This window comes from Hipposideros armiger, unplaced genomic scaffold (assembly GCF_001890085.2).
Source record: "Hipposideros armiger isolate ML-2016 unplaced genomic scaffold, ASM189008v1 scaffold_748, whole genome shotgun sequence".
NCBI classification, from domain to species: domain Eukaryota; kingdom Metazoa; phylum Chordata; class Mammalia; order Chiroptera; family Hipposideridae; genus Hipposideros; species Hipposideros armiger.
Window position 1 is genome coordinate 141,518 of NW_017732098.1, and position 24,873 is coordinate 166,390.

At 37.6% G+C, this 24,873-nt stretch overlaps 1 protein-coding gene across 11 annotated transcripts in view; it reads left to right on the plus strand.

Moving 5' to 3' along the window:
• PBRM1 (polybromo 1) overlaps window positions 1-24,873 on the plus strand; it is a 119,809-nt gene that overhangs the window by 65,407 nt on the left and 29,529 nt on the right. For all 11 annotated transcript variants that reach the window (XM_019628098.1, XM_019628099.1, XM_019628094.1 and 8 more), the window contains 4 exons: window positions 11,472-11,657; window positions 13,087-13,244; window positions 13,879-14,142; window positions 24,100-24,245. In XM_019628098.1, the coding sequence (XP_019483643.1) occupies window positions 11,472-11,657; window positions 13,087-13,244; window positions 13,879-14,142; window positions 24,100-24,245 (754 nt within the window). The remainder of the gene's footprint in view (window positions 1-11,471; window positions 11,658-13,086; window positions 13,245-13,878; window positions 14,143-24,099; window positions 24,246-24,873) is intronic.

The following is a 24,873-nucleotide window of genomic DNA, read 5'->3' on the forward strand; positions in this document are numbered from 1 at the left end:
TGTTCAGCTCGGGCCAGAACTCGAACCGCTGTTGCTCAGAGCTCAAACTCTTGAGCGAGCTCTTAACCAACTGAGCCACTCGGCCGGCCCCACACATTCTTAGATAGCTGGAAAACTATGTGTGTGCAAGAAGGATATGAGAACTAGACAAAAAGTAAATGCAAGGGATACTTGAAAGTTGTTTGCAACTTTGAATGCATCCCCCAAGCCACATATACAGATTGATCATCAGAGGGTTGATCCTTCCAGATTAGAGGTACTTGAGTACAGTGTTCACCTAAATCATTGGCTGACCCTTAGCTCTACAGACTTAGGAGCAACCCTTCATGCCATGTGTCTTAGTATGCTTAAAATGGGATTCCGAGAAGAGAGAAGAAAAAGAAGGGGAGATACGTATTTGAGCACATAATAGCTGAAAATGTCTCAAATTTGATGAAAACATTAATGTACAACTCCAAGAACACCAAATAAGAAAACACAAAGGGAACCACATCTAGATACATCATAATGAAACTGCTGAAAGAAAAAATCTTGAAAGCAGAAAAACGACTCATCACATCCAAGAAAACAACAATATAATAATGGCTCCTAAGAAATAATAGAGGCCAAATAGCAGTGGCATGATATTCAAAGGAAAAAAAATAGAACCAACAATTTTTTATATCCAGCAAAACTATCCTTCAGAAATAAAGCTGAAATAAGATATTCCCAGATAAATAAAAACAGAGAATTCACTGCTGGGAGATCTTCCCTATAAAAAAATACTAAAGAGCTTTAGGCCAAAAGAAAATGACACTCGATGGTAACGAAATCCACAACAAATACTGAAGAGTACTGGAAATGGTAAATATGTAGGTAAATATAAAAGACTATGTCTGCATTTTTTTCACTTTTCTTAATTTCTTTTAAGGGCCGGCCGAGTGGCTCAGTTGGTTAAGAGCTCGCTCAAGAGTTTGAGCTCTGAGCAACAGCGGTTCGAGTTCTGGCCCGAGCTGAGCAGCCGCTGAGCTGCCAATAGGTAGCAGGATGGCTCAGCTAAAAAAAAAAAAAAAAAAAATTATTTTAAAAACAGAATGTTTAAAGGAATAATTACAATGCTGTTGTTAGGTTTATAACATTTATAGAACATCGTTTCGTTATAATGTTGATGAAATGCCATAGGAACTTAACACTTGTTTATATCAAGCAACCTATGGTAAAACTAGTTTTGTTATATGTCATTTTGCTTGAAATTGCAGAATCTATTGATGCTAAGTGAGAACTCACTGTATTTGACAGTAATATTACAAAGGAATGGAGCTATATTGGAGCAAAGTTGTAATATTCAACGAAATTAAGTCAGTATTAACCTGAAGTAGATGGTGATAAGTTAAAGATGCATATTGTAATGTAACTTAAAAAATAGTAAAAAAAGTCAACACAGGAATTAAAATGATAATCTGAAAATGTTTGCTTAGCACAAATGAAGGCACTAAAGGAGGAAAAGGAACAAAAAGATAAAAGACATTAAAAAACAAATAGCAAAATAGCGGGCATGAATTCAGTCTATCAACAATTACCTTACATATTGTTAATAAACTAAACACTCCAATCAAAATGCATAGATTATCAGACTGAACTTAAAAATTAAGATCCAACTATATGTTGTCTATAAGAGGATCATTTTAGTTTCAAAGACAAATAGGTTGAAAGGAAAAGGAGGGGAAAAGATATACCATGAAAATAATAACAGTGAATTGGAGTGGCTATATTAATATCAAAAGTAGACTTTAAGAGAAGAAATATTACTAGAGGTAAAAGACATTTCATAATGTTAAAAGGGTCAAGACGTTGGCAACATGCAATATTTATAAATGTATATACACTTAACAGTGGGTCCCCAAAATACATGAAGCAAAAACTGACAGAATTAAAAAGAGAAATAGTTCAACAATTATAATCTCAGTACTCCTTTCTCAGCAATTGATAGACCAACTAGACCAAAAGTCAGCAAAAATACAGAAGACTTAAATAGCATTGCTATGGACTGAATGTTTATGTCCCCCTAAAATTCATATGTTATAGCCTAATCTCCAGTGTGATGGTATTTGGAGGTGGGCCCTTTAGGAAGTGATTAAGTTTGGATGTGGTTCGGGGGTAGAGCCACCACATTGGAATTAATACAGTTATAAGTGGATGAAGAGCAAGGAGAGACCACTATCTATGAACCAGAAGGTGGGCTCTCATCAGACACCAAATTTTCTGGTGCCTTAATCTTGGAGTTCCCAGCCTCCAGATCTGTGAGAAATGAATGTTTATTGTTTAAGCCACCCAGTATATGGTGGGTTTTGTTACAGCAGCCTGAGCTAAGACAAGGACTGTCAACCAACTTGACCTGACATGTTTAAAACACTACACTCAGTGACTACAGTATACACACTCTTATCAAGATGGATGGATCATATACCAGGTCATAAAACAAGTTTCAAAAAATTTAAAAGGATTGAAATTATGCCAAGTTTGTTCTCTGAACACAATGGGATAAGATTAGAAATCAGCAACAGAAAAAAATCTGGGAAATCCCCAAATATTTGCAAATTAAACAGTATACTTCTAATTAACCATGGATCAAAGATATCACAAGAGCAATTTTAAAAGTCTTTAATGAGGGTGACCAGTTAGCTCAGTTGGATAGAGCATTGTGCTGACAACATCAAGGTTGCCAGTTCGATCCCCACATGGGCCACTGTCAGCTGTGCCCCCCCTTTAAAAAAAAAAAGTCAACTGTGCCATTGTAGCATGAAAGCAATGTGTAACCAATGACCATGGTTGTTCCCCAATAAAGTTTAAAAAAAAAATCTTTAATGAAAATGAAAGCACAATATACTAAAATTTATGGGCTGTAGCTAAAGCAGTTCTTAGAAGAAAAATTATAGCTTTAAATGTGTATATTAGAAAGCAATAAAGATCCAAAATCTATGCTTCTACCTCAAGAAGTTATAAAACAAAGAGCAACTCAAACCCAAAATACAGGAAATAATAAACATCAGAATGGAAATCAGTGAAAGAAAAAACAGAAAATGCCAGTGCTATAATGGGTATGATGTTTGGGACTACACATATTGTTTCTACTGACAAAATTTTTTGTAGGAATTTTTTTAAGTTTAGTTGACACTTTTCTTGGCAATACAAAATGAAGGGACAGCTAGCTGCTCCTAAGGCAGTTCACACAGTGTGGCCTCTAGGCAAGCAGCATCAATGTCATCTGAGAACTTGTTAGGAATGCAAATTCTCTGGTCCCACTCCAGACCTACCAATTCAGAAACTCTGAGGGTGGAACCCAGCAGTCTATATTTTAACAAGTCTTATAGGTTGCTATAATGCACACTTAAGTCTGGGACTCATTGCTCTGAGCCCTTAGATTTAATGAGTGCAGGAGCAAGAACTTAACAGAGCCTGCCTTCCTGTGATTGCTCATCCTAAAGAGCCTAGACTTAGGGACACCAGGAAGATCTAAGAGTAGGGTTACAGCTCTGAAGAGGGGGATTGTGAAAGGATTTATACTAAATAGTGAGACCCCTGGGTCTCTTAACTATTTAGCTCCTAGAATGCTGGCAGTCAGGCTTATAGTTTCAAGAACAGGAGATTTTTTTTCTCTTGGGAAATGGACCAGGCAATGGGGAAACACTGAAGATAATAACGTCTGGAAATCCCCAATGAAATCCATCAGTCAGCCAGGTCTGTGTATACATAGGGACCTTCTAATCAGCTTTGTTAGCATTTCATTTTTGAATAGGAACAGGTATTTATTTAAATAGGACCAAATATTTAACAATAGTCTCTAAGATATAATACAGAACAAAACAGAGAAAAAAAGACATTGGCGGAAACAAAGTTAAAGCAGGAGTAAAAGTAACAAAAAAATATCCCTAAACTAAAATTTAGACCTTTAGAGAGATGACAAGCCACTGCATCCTTAAAACAAGAATAGGAGGCCATAAAAAAAATGAACACACAACAAAATGTTTTGGAAATTAAAATATGGCAAACTCCCCACAGTTAATATCATACTCAGTGGTGAAAACTAAAAATATTTTCCTTAAGATCAGGAACTAGTCAAGGGTGTCCACTTTAACCACTTTTATTCAACATAGTATTGGAAGTCCTAGACACAGCAGTCAGACAAGAAAAAGAGATTAAAGGCATCCAAATTGAATTTGCAGATGACATGATACTATATGTAGAGAACCCTAAAATTTTCATCAAAAAACTATTAGAACTGTTAAATGAATTCAGTAAGTAGCAAGATACAAAATTAATATTCAGAATTCGGTTGCATTTTTATCCACCAATAACGAATTACCTGAAAGAAATTAATAAAACAATCCCATTTATAATTGCATCCAAAAAAGAAATAAAATACCTAGGAATAAATTCGACCGAAAAGGTAAAAGACTTGTACTCAAAAATTATAAGACATTGAAGAAAGAAACTGAAGAAGATACAAATAAATGGAAGCATATATCAAGCTCGTGAACAGGAAGAATTGGCATTGTTAAGCTGTCCATACTACCCAAAGCAATCTATAGATTCAGTGCAATCCCTATCAAAATACCAGTAGCATTTTTCACAGAATGCGAACAAATAATCCTAAAATTTATATGGAACCATAAAAGACCCTGAATAGCCACTAGTAATCTTGAGAAAGAAGAACAAAGTTGGAGGTATCCCAGTACCTGATATAGAACTATACTACAAAGATATAGTAATCAAAACAGCATAGTACTGGCATAAAAGCAAACACATAGATCAATGGAACAGAATAGAGAGCCCAGAAATAAACCCACACCTATGTGATCATTTAATCTATGATAAAGGTGGCAAGAATATACAATGGGGTAGAGTAGCTATTCAATAAATGGTGCTTGGAAAACTACAGATAATGCAAAAAAATGAAACTAGACCACCTTACACCATATACAATAATAAACTCAAAATGGATTAGACTTAAATGTAAGACCTAAAACCATAAAACTAGAAGAAAACATAGGCAGTAAACTCTGACGTGGCTCTTAGTAATATTTTTCTGGTATGTGTCACCTCAGACAAGGGAACAAAAAGAAAAAAATAAACAAGTGGGACTACGTCAAACTAAAAAGGTATTAACAGCAAAGGAAACCATCAACAAAACAGAAAGACAACCTACTGAATAGGAGGATATTTGCCAATGATATATCCAATAAGGGGTTAATATCCAAAATATATAAAGAACTCATACAACTCAACATTTTTTAAAAAAACTAACAATCTAATTAAAAAATGAGCAGAGGACCTGAATAGACATTTCTCCAAAGAGGACATACAGATGGCCAATAGATATAAGAAAAGATGCTAAACTTCACTAATCATCAGGGAGATGCAAATTATGCAGTAATATCACAGTGAGATACCACCTCACACCTGTCAGAATGGCTATCATCAATAAATCAACAAATGGGGGCCAGCCGAGTGGCTCAATTGGTTAAGAGTTAGCTTAAGAGCACGAATTCTGAGCAACAAAGGCCTCCAGTACGATTCCCACATGGGCCAGTGACGCTGCATTCAAGCTGAGCTGCCACTGAGCTGCCAACAGGTGGTAGGATGGCTCAGCTGGTGAGATCACGTGTTCCTAACAACAAGACTGCCTGGTCAGTGGTGGGCTATGCCCACCTGCAACTAAGACTGAACTCGGCACCTTGAGCTGAGCTGCCGCCCGGATGGCTCAGTGGATAGAGCGTGCACCCTTAACAACAAGGCTGCCAGGTTCGACTCCGGCATGGGATGGTAGCTATGCTCACCTGCAACTAAGACTGAACATAGCACCTTGAGCATAGAGGCCATGAGCCTTTGAAGAACAACTTGGCTGGTCCCCTTCCCCAATTCCCCAATACTGTTCCCCTCCCACAATTCCCCAATTAAAAAAAATTAATTAATTGAAAAAAATCAACAAACAAGTGTTGGAGAGAATGTGGAGAAAAGGGAACTCTCATGCACTGTTGGTGGGATTGCAGATTGATACAGCCACTATGGAAAACACTGTGAAGTTTCCTCAAAAAATTAAAAATAGAACTACCATATCACCCAGCAATTCCACTTTGAGGTATTTATCCAAAGAAACCCAAAACACTACTTTGAAGGGACAGCTGCATTCCTGTTCACTGCAGTATTATTTGCAATAGCCAAGATATGGAAGCAGCCTAAGTGCCCATCAGTAGACAATTAGATAAAGAAGAGGTGGTACATACATACAAGGACCATTACTTGGCCGGAAAAAAAAAAAGAATGAAATCTTACCATTTACGACAACGTTATGGACCTGGAAAGTATTATGTTAAGTGAAATAGGTCATACAGAAGACAAATACTGAATGATCTCACTTATATGTGGAATCTAAGGAACAAAATAAAGGAACAAACAAAACAGAAACAGACTCAGATGCAGGGTACAAGTTGGTGGTTGCCAGGTAGGAGGAGGGTTGGGGAAAGGATAAAAGAAAAGTGAAGGGATTTTTAAGTACAGATTGGTAGTTATGAAGTAGTCATGGGGATGTAAAGTAAAGCATAAGGAATATAGTCAATAATATTGTGATAGAATGGTATGGTGTCAGGTGGTTGCTGACCTTGTGGTGATCAGTTTTTTAGGTGTATAAATGTTGAATAATTATGGTGTACACCTGAAACTAATATAATATTGTATGTTAGCTATATTTTTAATAAAAGTCTTTAAAATAAAAATAAACAATCATGGAAGACTCATTCTATTTTAGCCTCTTATATTTAATTGAAGGTGAGAACACCACTTTTTTCTGAGCAGAGGCTCTTGACAGGAAAAACTGGGGGAGGACTTAATAATTTTGAGTTCTCATGGCTAGGGAAATGGAAAGAAATGCTAGGAAAGAGAGACAGAAGACAAGCAAAAGGATAACCTAAAGGAAGATAAGGCCAAGATCAAATATCTACTGTCATAAATCACTTCTTACACCTGGTCACCATCCAGAGCCACCATCTCTGAAATCCCATTTCTGACAGCCATAGAAGTTCTTGTAATTGGATTCACTGGATTAATTCATGCTCTTCCTTCCCTGTGTAAAGTGACTGATGCTCAGGGCTAGTGGATTAATCTCCTCCACTCTGTATGTTTTTTACCCACTAGCAGAGTTAAATTCTTACCAAGAGTCAGCTGTATTTGTCCCAAACATGTTTATGTCATTTGTATTTATATAATTATGTAGCTGAATTAAATATTATGTATATATGGCAAACCCAAAGAATGAGAGAAAATATTAACAAATCGTATGTTTCATAAGGTTCTGGTATCCAAAATATATATAAAGGACCCCTACAATTAAACAACAACAGGACAACACAATTCAAAAATGGGTGAAGGATTTGAATAGACATATCTCCAAAGAAATTATACAAATTGCCGTAAGCACATGAAAAAAAAGCTCAACATCATTAATCATTAGGGTAATACAAATCAAAACTACAATTGAGATAACCACTTCATACCCTTTAGGATGGCTATCAAAATAAATAACAAGTGTGAGGAGGATATGGAGAAATTGGAACCCTCGTACGTTGTTGATGGGAATGCGAAGTGATGTATCCACTATGGAAAACAGTTTGGCAGTTCTTTAGAAAGCTAAACATGGGGGCCAGCCGAGTGGCTCAGTTGGTTAAGAGTTGGCTTAAGAGCGCGAGCTCTGAGCAACAGGGCTGCCGGTTCAATTCCCACATGGGCCAGTGACATTGCACCTGAGCTGAGCTGTCACTGAGCTGCCAACAGGTGGCAGAATGGCACAGCTGGTGTAACAACAAGATTGCCTGTTCGATAGTGGGCTACGCCCTCCCTCAACTAAGACTGAACTTGGCGCCCTGAGCTGAGCTGCCGCCCAGATGGCTCAGTGGATAGAGCGTACGCTCTTAACAACAAGGCTGCTGGTTCAACTCCTGCATGGGATGGTGGCTACGTCCACCTGCTACTAAGATTGAACACAGCACCTTGAGCTTAGAGGCCACGAGCTGCCGACGGGAAGCCAGATGGTGACTGGCGCCCTCCGCAACGAAGATTGAAGAACAACAACTTGGCTGGTCCCCTTCCCCAATACCCCAATAAAATCTTTTTTAAAAAGCTAAACATGGAATTACCATATGATCCATTAGTTCCACTCCTAGGTATAAACCCAGAAGAACTGAAAGCAGTGACTCAAACAGATACTTGTATACCAATGTTCTCAACAGCATTATTCACAGTAGCCAAAAGGCAGAAACATCCATTGACAGATGAATGGATAAACAAAATGTGCTATATATATATATAAATCCAATAGAATATTATTCAGCCATAAAACATAATGAATGTCTTATACATGCTACAACATGGATGAACCTTGAAAACATGCTAACTAAAATAAGTCAGACATCAGGCCCGGCCGAGTGGCGCGATGGTTAAGAACTGGCTTGGGACGCCAGAGGGCCCCAGTTCGGATCCCACATATAAGGGCCAGTGACACTGCCCTCCACAGCTAAGATGCTTAACAACAGCTCAACCTGGAGCTGGGCAGCCGTGAGTCGCCTGCAACGGTGTAGCCTGCAGCCCCTGTGGCAGTGGGTTGCCATGGGTTACCGTGTAGCCAGCAGCCGCAGTGAGTGGCCGTCCAGAAGCCAGCGACTGATCTGCCTCACCCGGGAAAAGCACAATGATGGTGCCAATTTGGGCCAGTGAAGTAACGTCCTCCACAACTAGACTGAAGAGCAAAACGACAGCAACTTGTCTGTTCCCCTCCCCCCAATTCCCCAATTAAAAAAAAATAAAATAAAAATTAAAAAAATGAAATAAGTCAGACATAAAAGGACAAATATTGTATGATTCCACTTATAACAAGTACCTATAACAGCAAATTATTGAAACAGAAAAATTAGAGGTTACTAGGGCTGGGGGAGGAGAAATGAGGAGTTGTTACTTAATGGTTAGAGTTTCCGTTTGGAATAGAGAAAAGGTTTTGGCAATAGATAGATAGTGGTTATAGTTGGACAACACTGTGAAGGTAATTAATGCCATTGAATTATACACTTAAAGATGGTCCAAAAATGGCAAATTTTATGATATATATTTTATCACAATTTTTAAAATAAATATGTAGTATACCAGAACCATTGAATTGTACACTTTAATGGGTGAATTATACGATGTGTGAATTATATTTCAATAAAGCTGTTAAAAAATGATAGCAATGGGGGATGGGATAAGATTGATGTTGTATAACGGTACAAACTTGCAACAAGTAGTAAATAAGCCATAGAGATTTAATGCACAGTATAATGAATATAGACTAGGATATTGTACTATAATTATGTAATGATAAATATTGCTACAATAGCAACAATGTATAAATGTATCAAAGTAACACTTTGTGCACCTTAAATTTACACATTATATATCAAATTTATTCAATTAAAAATTTTTTAATAACAAAAAGGAAACATTTAGAGAACGAATAATAGATAAAGTTGAAGAAATTTCTGAAGGAGTAGAACAACAACAAATGGAGAAAAAGATAACTAAAAGATCAGCTCAGGAGGCCTAGAATCCAAATAACTGCAGGATATAACTTTGTTAAGTTTTCTGCCACTATATATACATATAATAAGGATCCCCTTTCCTCCACTTTCCAATGACATTTCCTCTTATTTCCTTCTGAGCCTTCAACTGCCAAGTTGTCTATTTCTCTACCAACAGTCTACTCAAGACAACCTCAGACAAGTTTTCTGTCATGCTCCACAAAATTTTTTCAATCTCTGCTTACTACCGGATTCCAAAGTCACTTCCATATTTTTTTAGATGTTTGTTACAGTAACATTCCTCTACCAGGTAACAAAATCTCATCTAAATATCAGCTCAGAAATCCCAAATCTCATTATTTAAACATCTAAATTAGGTACCATGGGTGAGGCTCTGAGTGTGAGCCATCCTGGAACACAATTCCTCTCCATTTGTGAACCTATGAAACTAAAAGACAAGTTTTCTGCTCCTACAATATAGTGATGGGACTATAGGATAACGGAGACATTCCCATTGAAAGGGAGAAATGGACGAAAAAAAAGTCATCAATCCCAAGCAATTACAAAACCCAGCCTGGCAATCTTCTTTAGGCTTCAGGGCCTGGAAATAGCCTTTGTGGCTCACTCAGTACTCTGCCCTCTAATCATCCTTTTTCATGAAAGGTAGTTTGTGTTTGCAGCTGAGTTGTTTAATCAGCCTGTTTTCCTGTCTCTAGAATTTGGGGGGTTTAACAGCCTTCTTTCATTTTGTACTCTCCATTCCGTTTCAGCCCAGTTGACAGCATTACTGCTGGCATAAAATTCTCAACCTTGTGAATCTGCTGTGTATGTCTCAGGGATTCATCTAAATAATCAACTACTAGATAACATTTTCCACCAAAACTGCAACGCTTTAACAAAAGTATAATGTCTAGTATACCAGTGTTAGAGAAGGAAAGAGAAACTGATTGACTCCTTGTAGCCAAACAATGAGGGACTTAAATTGGTATAGACTTTTAGGGCTCAGTTTGGATATGCATTTAAGAAAACATTTAAAATGCTTACTTCCAGCTGTTCCATTTATGGGAAATTATCCTAAGGAAGTAATCAAAGATGTGGGCAGAGCTTTATTCTCAAAACAAAAACAAAACCAAAACAGAAAACCAAAAAACTATGGATTTGCAAATGATGGCTTGTACTAGAGCCATTAAAAAGTCTTACTTAGGGCCGGCTGAGTGGCTCAGTTGGTTAAGAGCTCGCTCAAGGGTTTGAGCTCCGAGCAACAGTGGTTCGAGTCCAGCCCGAGCTGAGCTGCCGCTGAGCTGCCAACAGGTGGCAGGATGGCTCAGCTTAAAAAAAAAAACTTAACAAAAATAAAAGTATTGGAAAACATTTTATCTTGGTAAATGCTCATGATATATTAAGTGTATTCATATATAGTTTATAGTATGTTATATAATGTACATATTCCATGTTTCCTCAATCCAATGAATCCATTAATTGTGCCATATCCATGTAATAAACTTTAGGGGAAAAAATTTCAAAGGCATTAAGATGGAGATGAAGTACATACAAGATTATCTCTAGGATTACATGATTTGCAAGTGACCTATTTGATTCTTTATACCTTTCTGTATCATCCAGAGTGACTACGTTGAGCATATATTATTACTATAATTTTTATTTTGTAATCCTTTATGTATGTATGTATTTAAATTAATGGCAGTTGGTTATAATTAAAGAAGGCAATTTTGAGTAGAGGCTATTGGGAATATGGGTATCATAGTATTTGTCCTGAATCCTGCCTTTGAATATCTAGAAAAGAATTAAATGTATTAACATGTTGTTTGAATTCTACATCTGATTCCAACATCCCCTTTAATGAGAACCTTTTTGTCTTTTTTACCTAAGAGGCTGAAAAAAGTGAAGATTCTTCGGGTGCTGCAGGCCTCTCAGGCTTACATCGCACATACAGCCAGGACTGCAGCTTTAAGAATAGCATGTATCATGTTGGAGATTACGTCTATGTAGAGCCTGCGGAGGCTAACCTACAACCACATATAGTCTGTATTGAAAGACTGTGGGAAGATTCTGCTGGTAAGTTCATTTTAAATCAAAGGGAAGATTGGAGAGATGTGACGATTTTACTCTTTGGTCTCAGGAAAGAAAAACGTAACTCAGACATTTTTATATCTTCTAACAATAGTTGTTCTACAATGTGTCAGTAAATAAAAGTAAGCATCCACTATATGAAAAACACAGGAGCTAGCACTGGGGCAGTGGTACAGTTGAATCAAAAGAAATGTAACTTCTTGAAGTCTAATTGAGATTTATTCATTCAACAATACTTATTAAAAACACATATAAACCAAACTCTATAGGATGGCAGAGATTCAGAAAAGCAAAGGCTTATGTTTTGCCCCTGGCAAAACCACTCCAATAAAAATAACAGTTATTTTAGAGAGGGTCAGCCGAGTGGCATGTTGGTTGGGAGTTGGCTTGGGATGCCAGCTCTGAGCAGCAGGGCCCCGGTTTGGATCCCACATGAGGACCAGTGACGCTGCACCCTCTGCAGCAAAGATGGTGAACGGAAGCTCGACCTGGAGCTGGGCTGCCATAGGTCACTGGCATCGGCTTGTGCTGCTGTGGGACTGGCCGGCAGCTGGTGTGCACTTTCGTGGGCTGCCGTGAGTGGCTGTCCAATGGCCGGCGGGCGGCTGCCTCGCCCCGGAAGAGCGCAGTGGTGGTGCCAACATTGGCTGGTGAGGCAACGTCCTCCACGACTAGACTGAAGAACACAAGGGACGGCAACTTGTCTGTCCCCCTTCCCTGATTCCCCAGCGCTGTTCCCCTCTCCCAATTCCCCAATAAAACCTTAAAAAAAAAATTATTATAGAGACACATGTGCCTTGGCTTAGAATTTGATTTCAAAAAGACTTCCTTCCTCCACAACTAGACTGAAGAACAAAAGGATAGCAACTTGTCTGTTCCCCTTCCCCCAATTCCCCAGCGCTGTTCCCATCCCCCAATTCCCCAATAAAAATCTTTTAAAAAAAAAAGGCTTCCTAGAACAATTGCCTTTAACTTGAGACATGTAGAATAAATAGGAGTTAATGAAGCCCAAAGCAGGCAGACATGATTCAGGCAATCCAATTTTTTCAGCTATTTATCATGTGACATGCTTTTGTATTTCTATACCTGAGTGCCAAAAATGCCCCTCAGTATATTTATATCCTTATTAACATGCACAGCTTTAGGTGTGTCCAGACCCCAGCAGAGAAGAATAGGTGTCATCACCTTCCTCATTCTATATATTATGCATCTTTTAATATGACGGGGAAAATGGCATTTATTTAGGCCTTATTACACTTCACTATTTTAAAGTATTATTTCTTTTAAGATAATAAGGAACCGTGGCCCAAAAAGCACATTGGTAGGTTCAGGCCATCGCAGAATGGATGGAGTATTTGCTTATTTTGCAAATAATATGTGATTTCTGTTCATGATAATTCTTTTTGTTTTTGAGGTGAAAAATGGTTATATGGCTGTTGGTTTTATCGGCCAAATGAAACATTCCATCTGGCTACACGAAAATTTCTAGAAAAAGAAGTTTTTAAGAGTGACTATTACAATAAAGTTCCTGTTAGTAAAATTCTAGGAAAATGTGTGGTCATGTTTGTGAAGGTAAGAAACTTACTAGTCCCCAAATTATAAATGATTCCATGGGAATAAAGTTTACACACAAAAAATTTATATTTATAAAATTACAAGCTCTGTTTTCAACTGTTTGGGGAAAAAGAAAAATTTAAGCTGTGTCTATATGGCTGTATGTAAAGATTTAGGAAGACATTAACCTGAATATGAAGGTGAAAGACCATTTGCTACCTATACTATGTAGCTGTATGCAGTCTACATTGTATGGCAATTTTTATATTGCCAGACTAATTTTTAAGGATTATATTTTCTGAATGATCATTATAAATTGTCAGTGTGGTTTTTAGGTAACAATGTGTACTTTTTGTTCATCTATCTGATATAGGCACATAAGCCCTGCGCCACAGCTTTAGGCAACATTATAGCTGTATGAAATACTAATATATTTTCAAAGGGCTATGTAAGCTAAAGAGTATGCATTTAATAAAATCATTCTGAAGCAAGAAAATACTACTAGATCTCTAGTCATTTACCATTTGTTGTTAACTGTCAGAAAGTCTTAATAGTTTAACTTTCGTTAGCTTGGTTGGTGTGTATTTTTGGTTTTTTGGTTGATTGGTTTTCAGAAAACTCACCTAATTAATTTTATTTTTATATCCCCCAGGAATACTTTAAATTATGCCCAGAAAACTTTCGAGATGAGGATGTTTTTGTCTGTGAATCACGGTATTCTGCCAAAACCAAATCTTTTAAGAAAATTAAACTGTGGACCATGCCTATCAGCTCAGTTAGGTTTGTTCCTCGGGATGTGCCCTTGCCTGTGGTCCGAGTGGCCTCTGTATTTGCAAATGCAGATAAAGGGGAGGATGAGAAGAACACAGACAACTCAGAGGACAGTCGAACTGAAGACAGTTTTAACTTGGAAAAGGTATGTAGGTAATAGCCACACAGAAAAGAATTTTAATTTCAAAGTTTCTATTCCAGAAAATAATAAAGTATTCAAATTCAGCATTAGAAAAAGAATAACAATATAAAACCTTAGCCAGACACAAAAAGGGAACTATGAAGGAAAGACAGAAATTAATACTCACTAAACAGAGCAGTAGAATTTAAAAGTAAATCCAAGTGCTAATTATTTGACAAGTCCAATGAAATGAACTCCCAACTATTCTAATAAAGAGAAAAGAAGGGAATTAAGCTCAGACGTACAAAATGTGGAAGAAATTTAAAGGTTTATGCATTTCTGTTAATAAATTCAAAAGCCTGAATAAAATGAATAATTTTCTGTGATAATCCAAATTACTAAAGTGGAATATAGAAGAGATATATAAGTGGACAATAACATGAAGAAATTTTTTTAAATGTCAAAGAGCTAACCCTGAAGAGTATTAAGGTCAGATAATTCTATAAGTAGATTATTTTAACCCTTTAAGGGACCTGTAATTATAATGCTTTATAAATTATTTCATAGCATGGAGAACAGAGAAACTTCCCAATTTGTTTTACAATTGTAAACAAATTATTATTTACAGAATAATCTTGATTCCAAAGCTTGACAAAATAAAAACAAATACTGTAGTTCAGTCTCACAAATATTGATACAAAAAATACTTGGGGAGAAAAGTATTTTTATAAGTGGAACCAAGTTAGTTATTTAAGAACATAACCAAGTAGTTTATTCTAAGATTGTTCAAAATTAGGAAAACTCCCTAATACATTTCATTAGACTAATAGATTAAAGAAGAAATTATTTGATAAAGTACACTGTCTTAATGTTCTTAAGTTTTTAAAAGTTGGATATTTCCTCAAAATGATTTTTTTTAAATGATTTTTGTGCCTAAAGCCTATAAAAGAAATTCCCTTTCAAGTCATGCACGTAACAAAGGTGCTTGCTATACCTTTACTTACATTTTTCTAAAAGTAGCCAATGCAGTTAGACAATTAAAAGTAACAAAAATAAAGGGCCGGCCGAGTGGCTCAGTTGGTTAAGAGCTCGCTCAAGAGTTTGAGCTCTGAGCAACAGTGGTTCGAGTCCAGCCTGAGCTGAGCAGCCGTTGAGCTGCCAACAGGTAGCAGGCAAAAACAAAAAACAAACAAACAAAAAAAGTAACAAAAATGTTGACAATAAAGAGGCAAGATGTTTTTTGCAGATAATAGGAGAGAAATTAACTGAAAAGTTTTTGAAACAGAATTTAACAAGTAGAAATTTCAAAATCTATATATAATAGCTTTGTTATATAAACAACAATAATTCATAAGACTTTTGAAGGTAAAAACGAAAACATTGAATGTACTTTAGGAGCTGTTAGAAAAATTATATGGAAGAAAATACCTAATTCACATTAACAACAAAATAGATTAAGAAATGATCTTAAAATGATATATGGAACCTGTGGGAAGCACAACAGTCCATCTACTAAAGGACATACAAGACCTTGAATAAATTGTATTTGGTATTTGACAAAATTATTCTAGCATTCTTATGAAAGAATAAGTATGTGAGAGACACCAGGAAAAGAAGAGAAAAAGAATAATCAAGAATGCTTTTGAAATGGCAAATTAAACACTGTGCTTGCATCCTCTCACAGTCACATCAAAATTACAACTGAACTACAGGGCAACCACCATTGAAAACCGCCTACATTCTAGCTGGACAGAAATTCGATAACTAAGGACATACACAAGAAGCCACATCAAGACTAGTAGGAAGGGTGGAGGCACAGAATGAACTGGTCCCACACCCATGTGTGACAGTTAAAAATCAGCAGGCATATCTCGTTTATGGAGGTTCACAAGAGGAGCAAAGAGCCACAGCCCCACACCAGGCTCCCAGTCCAGGGTTCCCATGCTGGGGAGAGAAGTCCCCACAACTTCTGGCTGTGAAAAGCAACTTAGATTGTGACTGAGTGAGACAAAGAGCAGCTGGAGACCCAGGTGTTCCTCTTGAAGGGCTTACTCACTGAAGGACCCACTCTCTGCTCTGAACTCCAGCGCTGGGGCAGCAGCTCAGAAGGCACCAGGGACATATGGAGAGGAACTGAATTGTCTAGCTTCAGGGTGAGGGCTGGAGGGACATCTTTCTCCCAGACAGAAGTGCTGGCAGAAGCCATTGTTCTTTTTTTGAGCCCCCCCTCCCAGTGTGCAGAAGCAGTGGGGCACCATATCAGAGTGTCCATCAATCTGGTTAACACCATTATTCTGCCCTGGTGATTCGTCGAAACTCCGCACCACCCAACTTTTGGGCCTACTCAAGCCACTTCCAGTGTCTTTTCCATATAAACGGCCTGTTTGGACTCATGCTGTGGACTTTCCTAAAATCTCTCAAAGGTTCATAAATCCCAAACAAGCAGCATCTGGCCTTGGCGTGCCTTGTACCTCTTGCTAAGCAGCCTCAAGCTGGGCACTAGTGGCAGCCAGCCTTGGGTCACAGCTTAGCCTCTCCCAGGCCTTCCAAGCCCAGCGCAGATGGCATCCATCTGTGGATTGCTTTGTGGCTCATTCCAGGTGGCCTGGAAAGGGCACAGGCTGTAGCTAAAATTGGCCTGCAGTGGAGCCCCTCCCAGGAGATCCTGGGGCCAGCATGCCTGGTGGCTGGCTTCAGACTGAGCACCACCAGCTGCCTCCTAGCACAACACACCCAAATGGCAGACTGGGCAGGCACCAGACCCCCAATAAAGCAAATCCTGCTATGTGGGGTCATACCCTGCACAGCTGCTCCTCCACTGTAGTCATGGCCAGTCCTCATATGGGTACCAGAAGGAGAAAGAAAGCAAGCGCTGAAAATTTATTTGAAGAAATAACAAAACTTCCCTAACCTGGAGAAAGAAATAGATAAACAAGCCCAAGAAGCACAGAGAGTCCCAAACAAGGTGAACCCAAAGAGGCCCACACCAAGACACATCATAATTAAAATGCCAGAGGCTAAAGACAAAGAAAGAAGCTTAAAAGCAGCAAGAGAAAAGCAGTTAGTTTCCTAGAAGGGAGCTTCCATAAGACTGTCAGCTGGCTTCTCAACAGAAACTTTGCAGGCCAGAAGAGATTGGCAGGAAATATTCAAAGTGATGAAAAGCAAGGGCTAACAACCCAGATTACTCTATCCAGCAAGCTGTCATTTAGAATGGAAAGACAGTTAAAGAGCTTCCTGGATAAGAAAAAGCTTAAAGGAGTTCATCACCACCAAACCCGTATTACAAGAAATGTTAAAGGGACTTCTTTAAGAAGAAGAAGGGACAAAAAGATAAAAAAATATGATTAATAGCTCGTATCTGTCAATTACTTTAAATGTAAACTGATTAAATGCTCCACTCAAAAGATACAAGAGGGCTGAATGGACAAGAACACAAGACCCTTACACATGCTGCCTACAAGAGACTCACTACAGATCAAAAGACACACAGAATGAAAGTAAAGGAATGGAAAAAGATATTTCATGGGCCGGCTGAGTGGCTCAGTTGGTTAAGAGCTCGCTCAAGAGTTTGAGCTCTGAGCAACAGTGGTTCGAGTCAGCCCGAGCTGAGCAGCCGCGGAGCTGCCAACAGGTGGCGGGATGGCTCAGCTAAAAAAAAAAAAAAAAGATATTTCATGAAAATAGAAACACACAAAAAGCTGGGGTAGTAATACTTTTGCCAAACAAAATAGACTTTAAAACAAAGGCTATAACAGGAGACAAAGAAGGACCCAATAATTCCACTTCTAAGTATTTACCCAAAGAAACCCAAAATGTACTTCGAGGGGACAAAAGAAAATAAATGAAGAAACAGAACAAACTCATGGATACAGAGAATATTTTGGTGGTTGCCAGATTGGAGGCAGTTGGGGAAAAGGGAGAAGGGATTAAGAAGTACAAATTGGTAGTTACAAAATAGTCATGGGAATTTAAAGTATAGCCTAAGGAATATAGTCAATAATATTGTAATAACTATGTATAGTGTCAGATGGGTACTAGATTTATTGGGGTGGTCACCTCATAAGTTATATAAATGTCTAATCACTATGTTGTACACCCAAAAATAATAGAATATTTTATGTCAGCTGTAATTGAAAACTTAAAAAATTATTTTAAAAAATTGAGTTTAATTAAGATTAAATAAAGTTTAAAATTAAGCTCTTCAGTCACACTAACCACATTTCAAATGGTTAGTGACGACATGTAGCTAGTGGCTACTTTATTTATCATTCTCAGTCCCTTTTAAATTTTCTCTGTAACATTTATACTATATGAAAATTTCTGTTTCTCTGTATCTTTACTAACAAGCTTAGTGTTTACTAACATGTGTTTTGTCTTTATTTCCATGTAGAAGTATATTCTGTGAGGTCAAGAACCATATTTGGCATAATCACCCTGGGACCTACTTAGTAAAAATTTGATTGGTTAGCTAATTAATTAATTAAAGGTTCTCACTTTATTATGTTTTCTTATAAACTGAAGTTGGCAGATTAAATGGCAACCATCCATGTCAAATGGAAATTTCAAGCAAGAATTCTTAGAGAAAGAGGAAAGATACTTCACTTCCTCTATTGGTGATACATCCTAGAAATGCTTAATGTGGAGGAGTGCTTCAATTTCACATTTAGGAAGCTATACACATGTCTGAATTAGAGGGTTGAGGATCTGGAGTCACACCTATCTTGATGATCTAAAATCCCTACTTTTTGGCATATGAGTAAAGTTGTTTATAATAATCTTATACTATTCTTTTGCTCCAAAATAAAGTATGGACTTTGTCCAAGATCCTTAACAATTAATCAGAGTCACCAATAAAAACATGCATTCCTGTCCCAAAAAAAAGAAAGAAAAGAAAATGATGCTTTTCACTGACAGATATTGCATTTTAAAAATACATTTTAAAAAAATTGAGATATTACCTCAGGACTAGCCAGTGAAAGGAATTAGCTTTTCAAAATTAAGTCACAGGATATAAAGGTAGTATTTTAAATCAGTATCAGAGGGTGGAATCAAATGATACTGGGAAAACTGGTAACCATTTGCGGGGGAGGGGAAACCTGTACTCTCCCTCACTCCATATTCAAAATAAGTAAGATACAAGAACAGAATAGTAGTTTCTAACATAATTACATTTACTGTGTTACCTACAATCTTTTATTCATTTATAGGCTTGGAATGGGGTCCTTTCTATGTGTGATATAAAACCCATTATTAGCCGTTAAAAAAAAAGATCATTTTTATCATTTTGCAATTGAAAATATCAATTAGTTTAATAAAACAGTCTAAGGACCACTATTTCTAATATACAAAGAGCTCTTTGAAGTCTAGGAAAAATGTAACACTATAAAAATGGGTAAAGGACCAAATATATCATTTATAGAAGGAAAGCAGCCAAAAGACATAAGGAAATGCGTTAATTTAGTAGTTTGGTTTTTTTTAAGATTTTTTTTTTTATTGGGGAGTTGGGGGGATGGGAACAGTGCTGGGGAATTGGGGAAAGGGGAACAGACAAGTTGCTATCATCTTTTGTTCTTCAGTCTAGTTGTGGAGGATGTTGCTTCACTGGCCCAAGCTGGCACCATCATTGCACTCTTCCCAGCTGAAGCAGATCAGTCGCCGGCCTCTGGACAGCCGCTCACGCTGGCTGCTAGCTACATACAGTAGCCCATGGCACCCCACTGCCACAGGGGCTGCAGCCTACGCCATCGCGACAACTCCCGCCAGCCCCGCTCCAGGTTGAGCTGTTGTTCAGCATCTTATCTGTAGAGGGCAGTGTCACTGGCCCTCATATGTGGGATCCGAACTGGGGCCCTCTGGCACCTCATGCCAGTTCTTAACCATCACGCCACTCGGCCGGCCCAATTTAGTAGTTTTAAAAGTGCCTAACAGATTGGTAAGAGTTCTAAAGACTAATAATACATGCAGCCTGGTGTGGGACAGTACATTCATCTCCCACTGATGACATTTCCTTTGACACTGTAGTTCAATGACAAGAAATATGCTCCCACATAGTACTCAGATAGGTACACCAAATGATTCTCTCCAAGGGATGACAGTAATGTTTGTGAAAGCAAATCCCTCGGCAGAACCCAAATGCCAATGAGTAGGAATTAAGTTATCGTGCAGACATGTAACGCAAACTGTGCAGCCAATGAAGGGAATCAAGTAGGTCTATTATACAAACATTGAAAATTTTCCAAATTATGTGGGGGAAAGTTGTTCATAATTAACAGGTTGAAGAATGGGATGTTTCCATCATTAAAAAAGACCAGATTGTATATTTTATATGAATGTGAAAACAACATGCAAAAACTATATACTAAACTGGGTATTTATCTCAGGTTGGATCACAGAAGACTTTAAGTTTTTTAAGTTTTATATGCTCTAATGTCTGAATTATTTCCAACAGATATACTTTTATATAATCAAGGAAGACAAAGTTTTTAAACTATTAATATAAAAACTTGAAAAAATTGAATTCTTAGTGACTTAGGAAAAAATATCCATTTTAGTGTCCTAACACATGATACTCGTATTTCTTACATTTTGCTAATATATATTTGTGAGAATCATGGAGACATTAATTTTAAAATAAGAAATATCAATGGAAGCCAATGTACAAATTAACTTAGATTTGTTATTTCTATTAGAATTCATAAGTCCCCAGAGTCCTATTTATGTATGAGTACTTTTTTATCTCATTATTTTGATATTGCATGGCCAAGATAAGTCATTCCAGGAACTTTGTTAAAGAATAACTTTAGGGCCGGCCGAGTGGCGCGATGGTTAAGAACTCGCTTGGGATGCCAGAGGGCCCCGGTTCGGATCCCACATATGAGGGCCAGTGACACTGCCCTCTACAGCTAAGGTGCTGAACAACAGCTCAACCTGGAGCTGGGCTGCCATGAGTCGCCGGCGACGGCGTAGGCTGCAGCCCCTGTGGCAGTAGGTTGCCACGGGCTACTGTGTGTAGCCAGCAGCCAGCGTGAGCGGCCAGCAGCCGCAGTGAGCGGCCGTCCAGAAGCCGGCGACTGATCTGCCTCGCCAGAGAAGAGCGCAATGATGGTGCCAACTTGGGCCAGTGAAGCAACGTCCTCCACAACTAGACTGAAGAACAAAACGACAGCAACTTGTCTGTTCCCCTTTCCCCAATTCCCCAGCATTGTTCCCATCCCCCCAATTCCCCAATAAAAATCTTTAAAAAAAAAAAAAAAAAAAGAATAACTTTAGAACACAACCCGTTCCTAAAAGGAAAAGGTATTTTTTTAAAAAAAAATTATAGTTCACATACAGTATTATATTATTTTCAAATGTACAAGATAGTGATTCAACACAAAGTGATCACCATGATAAGTCTAGTGACCATCTAGACAAAGTGACAAAGTTATTATACTATTTGGCTTTACTTTCTGTGTTGTATATTATATCCCCATGACTTATTTATTTTATAACTGGAAGTTTGTACCTCTTAATGTCCTTCACCTTTTTGCACATCCTCTCTGGAAACCATCAGTTCATTCTCTGTGTCTGTGAGTCTGTTTCTGTTTTGGTTTGGTTTGGTTTGGTTCTGTTGTTTTAGATTCCACATATAAGTGAAATTATGTGGTATTTGTCTTTTTCTGCCTCATTTATTTCACTTAGAATAATCCTCTCTAGGTCTATCCATGTTGCAATTGACTATTTTTTTTTTATGGCTGAGTAATATGTCATTTGTGTGTGTACACCACATCTTTATTCATCTATCGATGGATACTTAGGTTACTTCCATATCTTGGCTATTGTAAATAATGTTGCAGTGAACACGGGTACAGTATCTTTTCAAATTAGTGTTTTTGTTTTCTTCAGATAAATACCCAGAAGTGAAATTGGTGCGTGGTATGGTAGTTCTGTTTTTAATTTTTTGAGGAACCTTCATATTGTTTTCCATAGTGCTGGCACCAATTTACAATCCCACCAACAGTGCCCAAGAGTTCCCTTTTCTCCACATACTCGCCAACACTTGTTGTTTGTTAATTTATTGGAGATGGCCATTCTGATAGGAGTGAGGTGGTATCTCACTGTGGTTTTAATTTGTATTTCTCTGATTATTAGTGATATTGAACATCTTTTCTATTGGCCATGTGTCTGTTGGCCATATGTATGTCCTCTTAGGAGAACATTTCTCTGCCCATTTTTTAATCAGATTGTTTGATTTTTTGATGTTGAGTTGTATGAGTTCTTTAAATATTTTGGATATTAACCCCTTATTGGATATATCACTTGCAAATAACATTTCCCATTCAGTAGGTTGCCTTTTTGTTTTAATTTTGCTTTTGTTGCCCTTACCCAAGGAGACATATCAAATAAATAAATATAAATACATATATATATATATATATATATATATATATGTATATTGCTAAGAGCGATGTCAAAGAGTTTACTGTTTATGTTTTCTTCTAAGAGTTTTATGATTTCAGGTCTTACACTTAAGCCTTTAATCCATTTTCAGTTTATTTTTGTATATGGTGTAAGAAAGTGGTCCAGTTTAATTTTTTTGCATGTAGCTGTCCAGTTTTTCTAACACCATTAATTGAAGAAACTGTCTTTTCCCTATTGTATATTCTTGCCTCCTTTGTCATAGATTAAATGACCAGGAAAAGGTACTCTTAATCTCAGGGGTTTCTTTACTTATAGGTTCCATCCCTTCAAGTGTCCCTTACCTAGCATTTATGTGGAACCCCTCTTATTCTTAAGAATGTTCCCCAAATACCATTTTAATATAACATTTCATGTCATTAAGATCAAAACATTAGATTATTTGGACATTCTAAAGAGTTTTTTTTAAGTTTGAAGTTTCAGATATTCTCAGAGAGACAGTGAGACACAGTAGAATATTTTGGGGTTCTGGAGTTTCCTTTTATACGTTTTGGAGTTGATATATTTAAAACACTTAGCAGTATGTCTGTTATCTGCTAGGTTCCTTGTAAATCATGTTTCTTATTTCAATTAGAAGTTTCTTTTAAGATTATAAAACAACATTAATGAATGTTTATTAAGTAATTTCATGAATCTGGCATTGTTTTTTGGAGGGAACTGTGTGTTTTTCCAGAACCCATCAGCTTCAAGTTGAGTAGTTGTTTCTTTCTAGTTGTGGAGGGCACACCTCAGTGGCCCATGTGGGAATCAAACCAGCAACTTTGGTGTTACGAGCACTGCACCCTGCACTCTTACCACCTGAGCTAACCAGCCGTCCCAATCAGGCATTGTTTTATGTACTTAATGTGGATTATGTCATTTAAGCTTCCTAACAATCCTATCTGATAGACACACTGTATTACAAATGAGGAAACTAAGGCATAAGAGGTAAAGTAATTTGCCCAATGTACAGCAGTCAGTAGGTGACAGACCCTGTAATTTATTCAAAAGCAGAGTATGTGAGTTAGGTCACAGAGTTTATGCTATTCCTTTCTATGTTGGAATAAATATGATAAAAAATTTTAATCTATTAATGTTAAGAAATTGAGAGCTTAGTAAATGTGGTAAAGAGGAAGTTTATATAGAATTGGCTCCTTATACTTCATAATGTATGAATGAGACTGCTCTGAATGCTCATAAGCCCTTTCCAGTGTGGTTTTTTTTGTGTGTGTGTGTTCTGGTTTTTTTGCTAAAGGTTATGGAAATAGAGGAAGAAGGGAAAGGGGGATAAAAGCTCCTTGAAGTAACATTTTATGAAAATTAAGTAGAAATTTAAAATACAGTAAATACAGTATTTGATAAGACTTAGTTTGATTTCAGTAACCTAGTCTTTTGGATTCTTGTCTTCATCAAAGTGTTTATTTATGGTTATTTTTTCTTTTATGTTAATAACAAGGAAAGTCTGTTTTCCTTTCTTACCATCTCTGTCTACTTTTTGATTGTCAGCTGCCTAGCTTCAATTAATAGTTTCCTTTACCACAGGAGAAAGAAGATGTCCCTGTGGAAATGGCGAATGGTGAACCAGGTTGCCACTACTTTGAGCAGCTCCGTTACAATGACATGTGGCTGAAGGTTGGCGACTGTGTCTTCATCAAGTCCCATGGCCTGGTGCGCCCTCGCGTGGGCAGGTGAGTGTTACTGAATTAGGAGGGATGAGATTGGATCTGAGAGACACAGGGAGCCAGTAAAAAAAAATTCGTCACTCTTTAGGATGAAGACAAAAGTCTCTCCCCAGGTAACTTCTCCAGCTTTCTCTCACACCATACTTACCCTGCTTTCGCCTCTAGCCATACTTCCTTCTTTGAATTCGTCCCATTAACTCTTTTTTTTTTTGCTTCTACCATTTACTGAACTCTCAATCTAGGAATCTCCCTCCCCAGTTCGTATGGTGAACTCCTTTAGCTTAAATTTGAAATAGCACTTCCTTAAGGAAGCGTCTCCTGTCCCCTCCAGACTGAGGTAGGTCTCTCTGTGGCACATACTCAGATCACCATGTATTTCTTTATCCTTGGAGCACATACCACATTATATTATTGTCAGGTTTCTATTCTGGACAATAAATGCCCTGAAAGTAGGGACCCACTCTTTTTGCTCACCTTTGTATCCCCTGTTCCAAACATAGTGCACAAAACATGGTAAGGACTCAGATATTGGATGAACAAATAAATGGATGAAAGTATGGTTGATGGCATAAAACAGCAGTAAAAGAGTCAGGTATGGAGCTGGGCAGTAGAGGACAGTGCTTAATAACAGTAG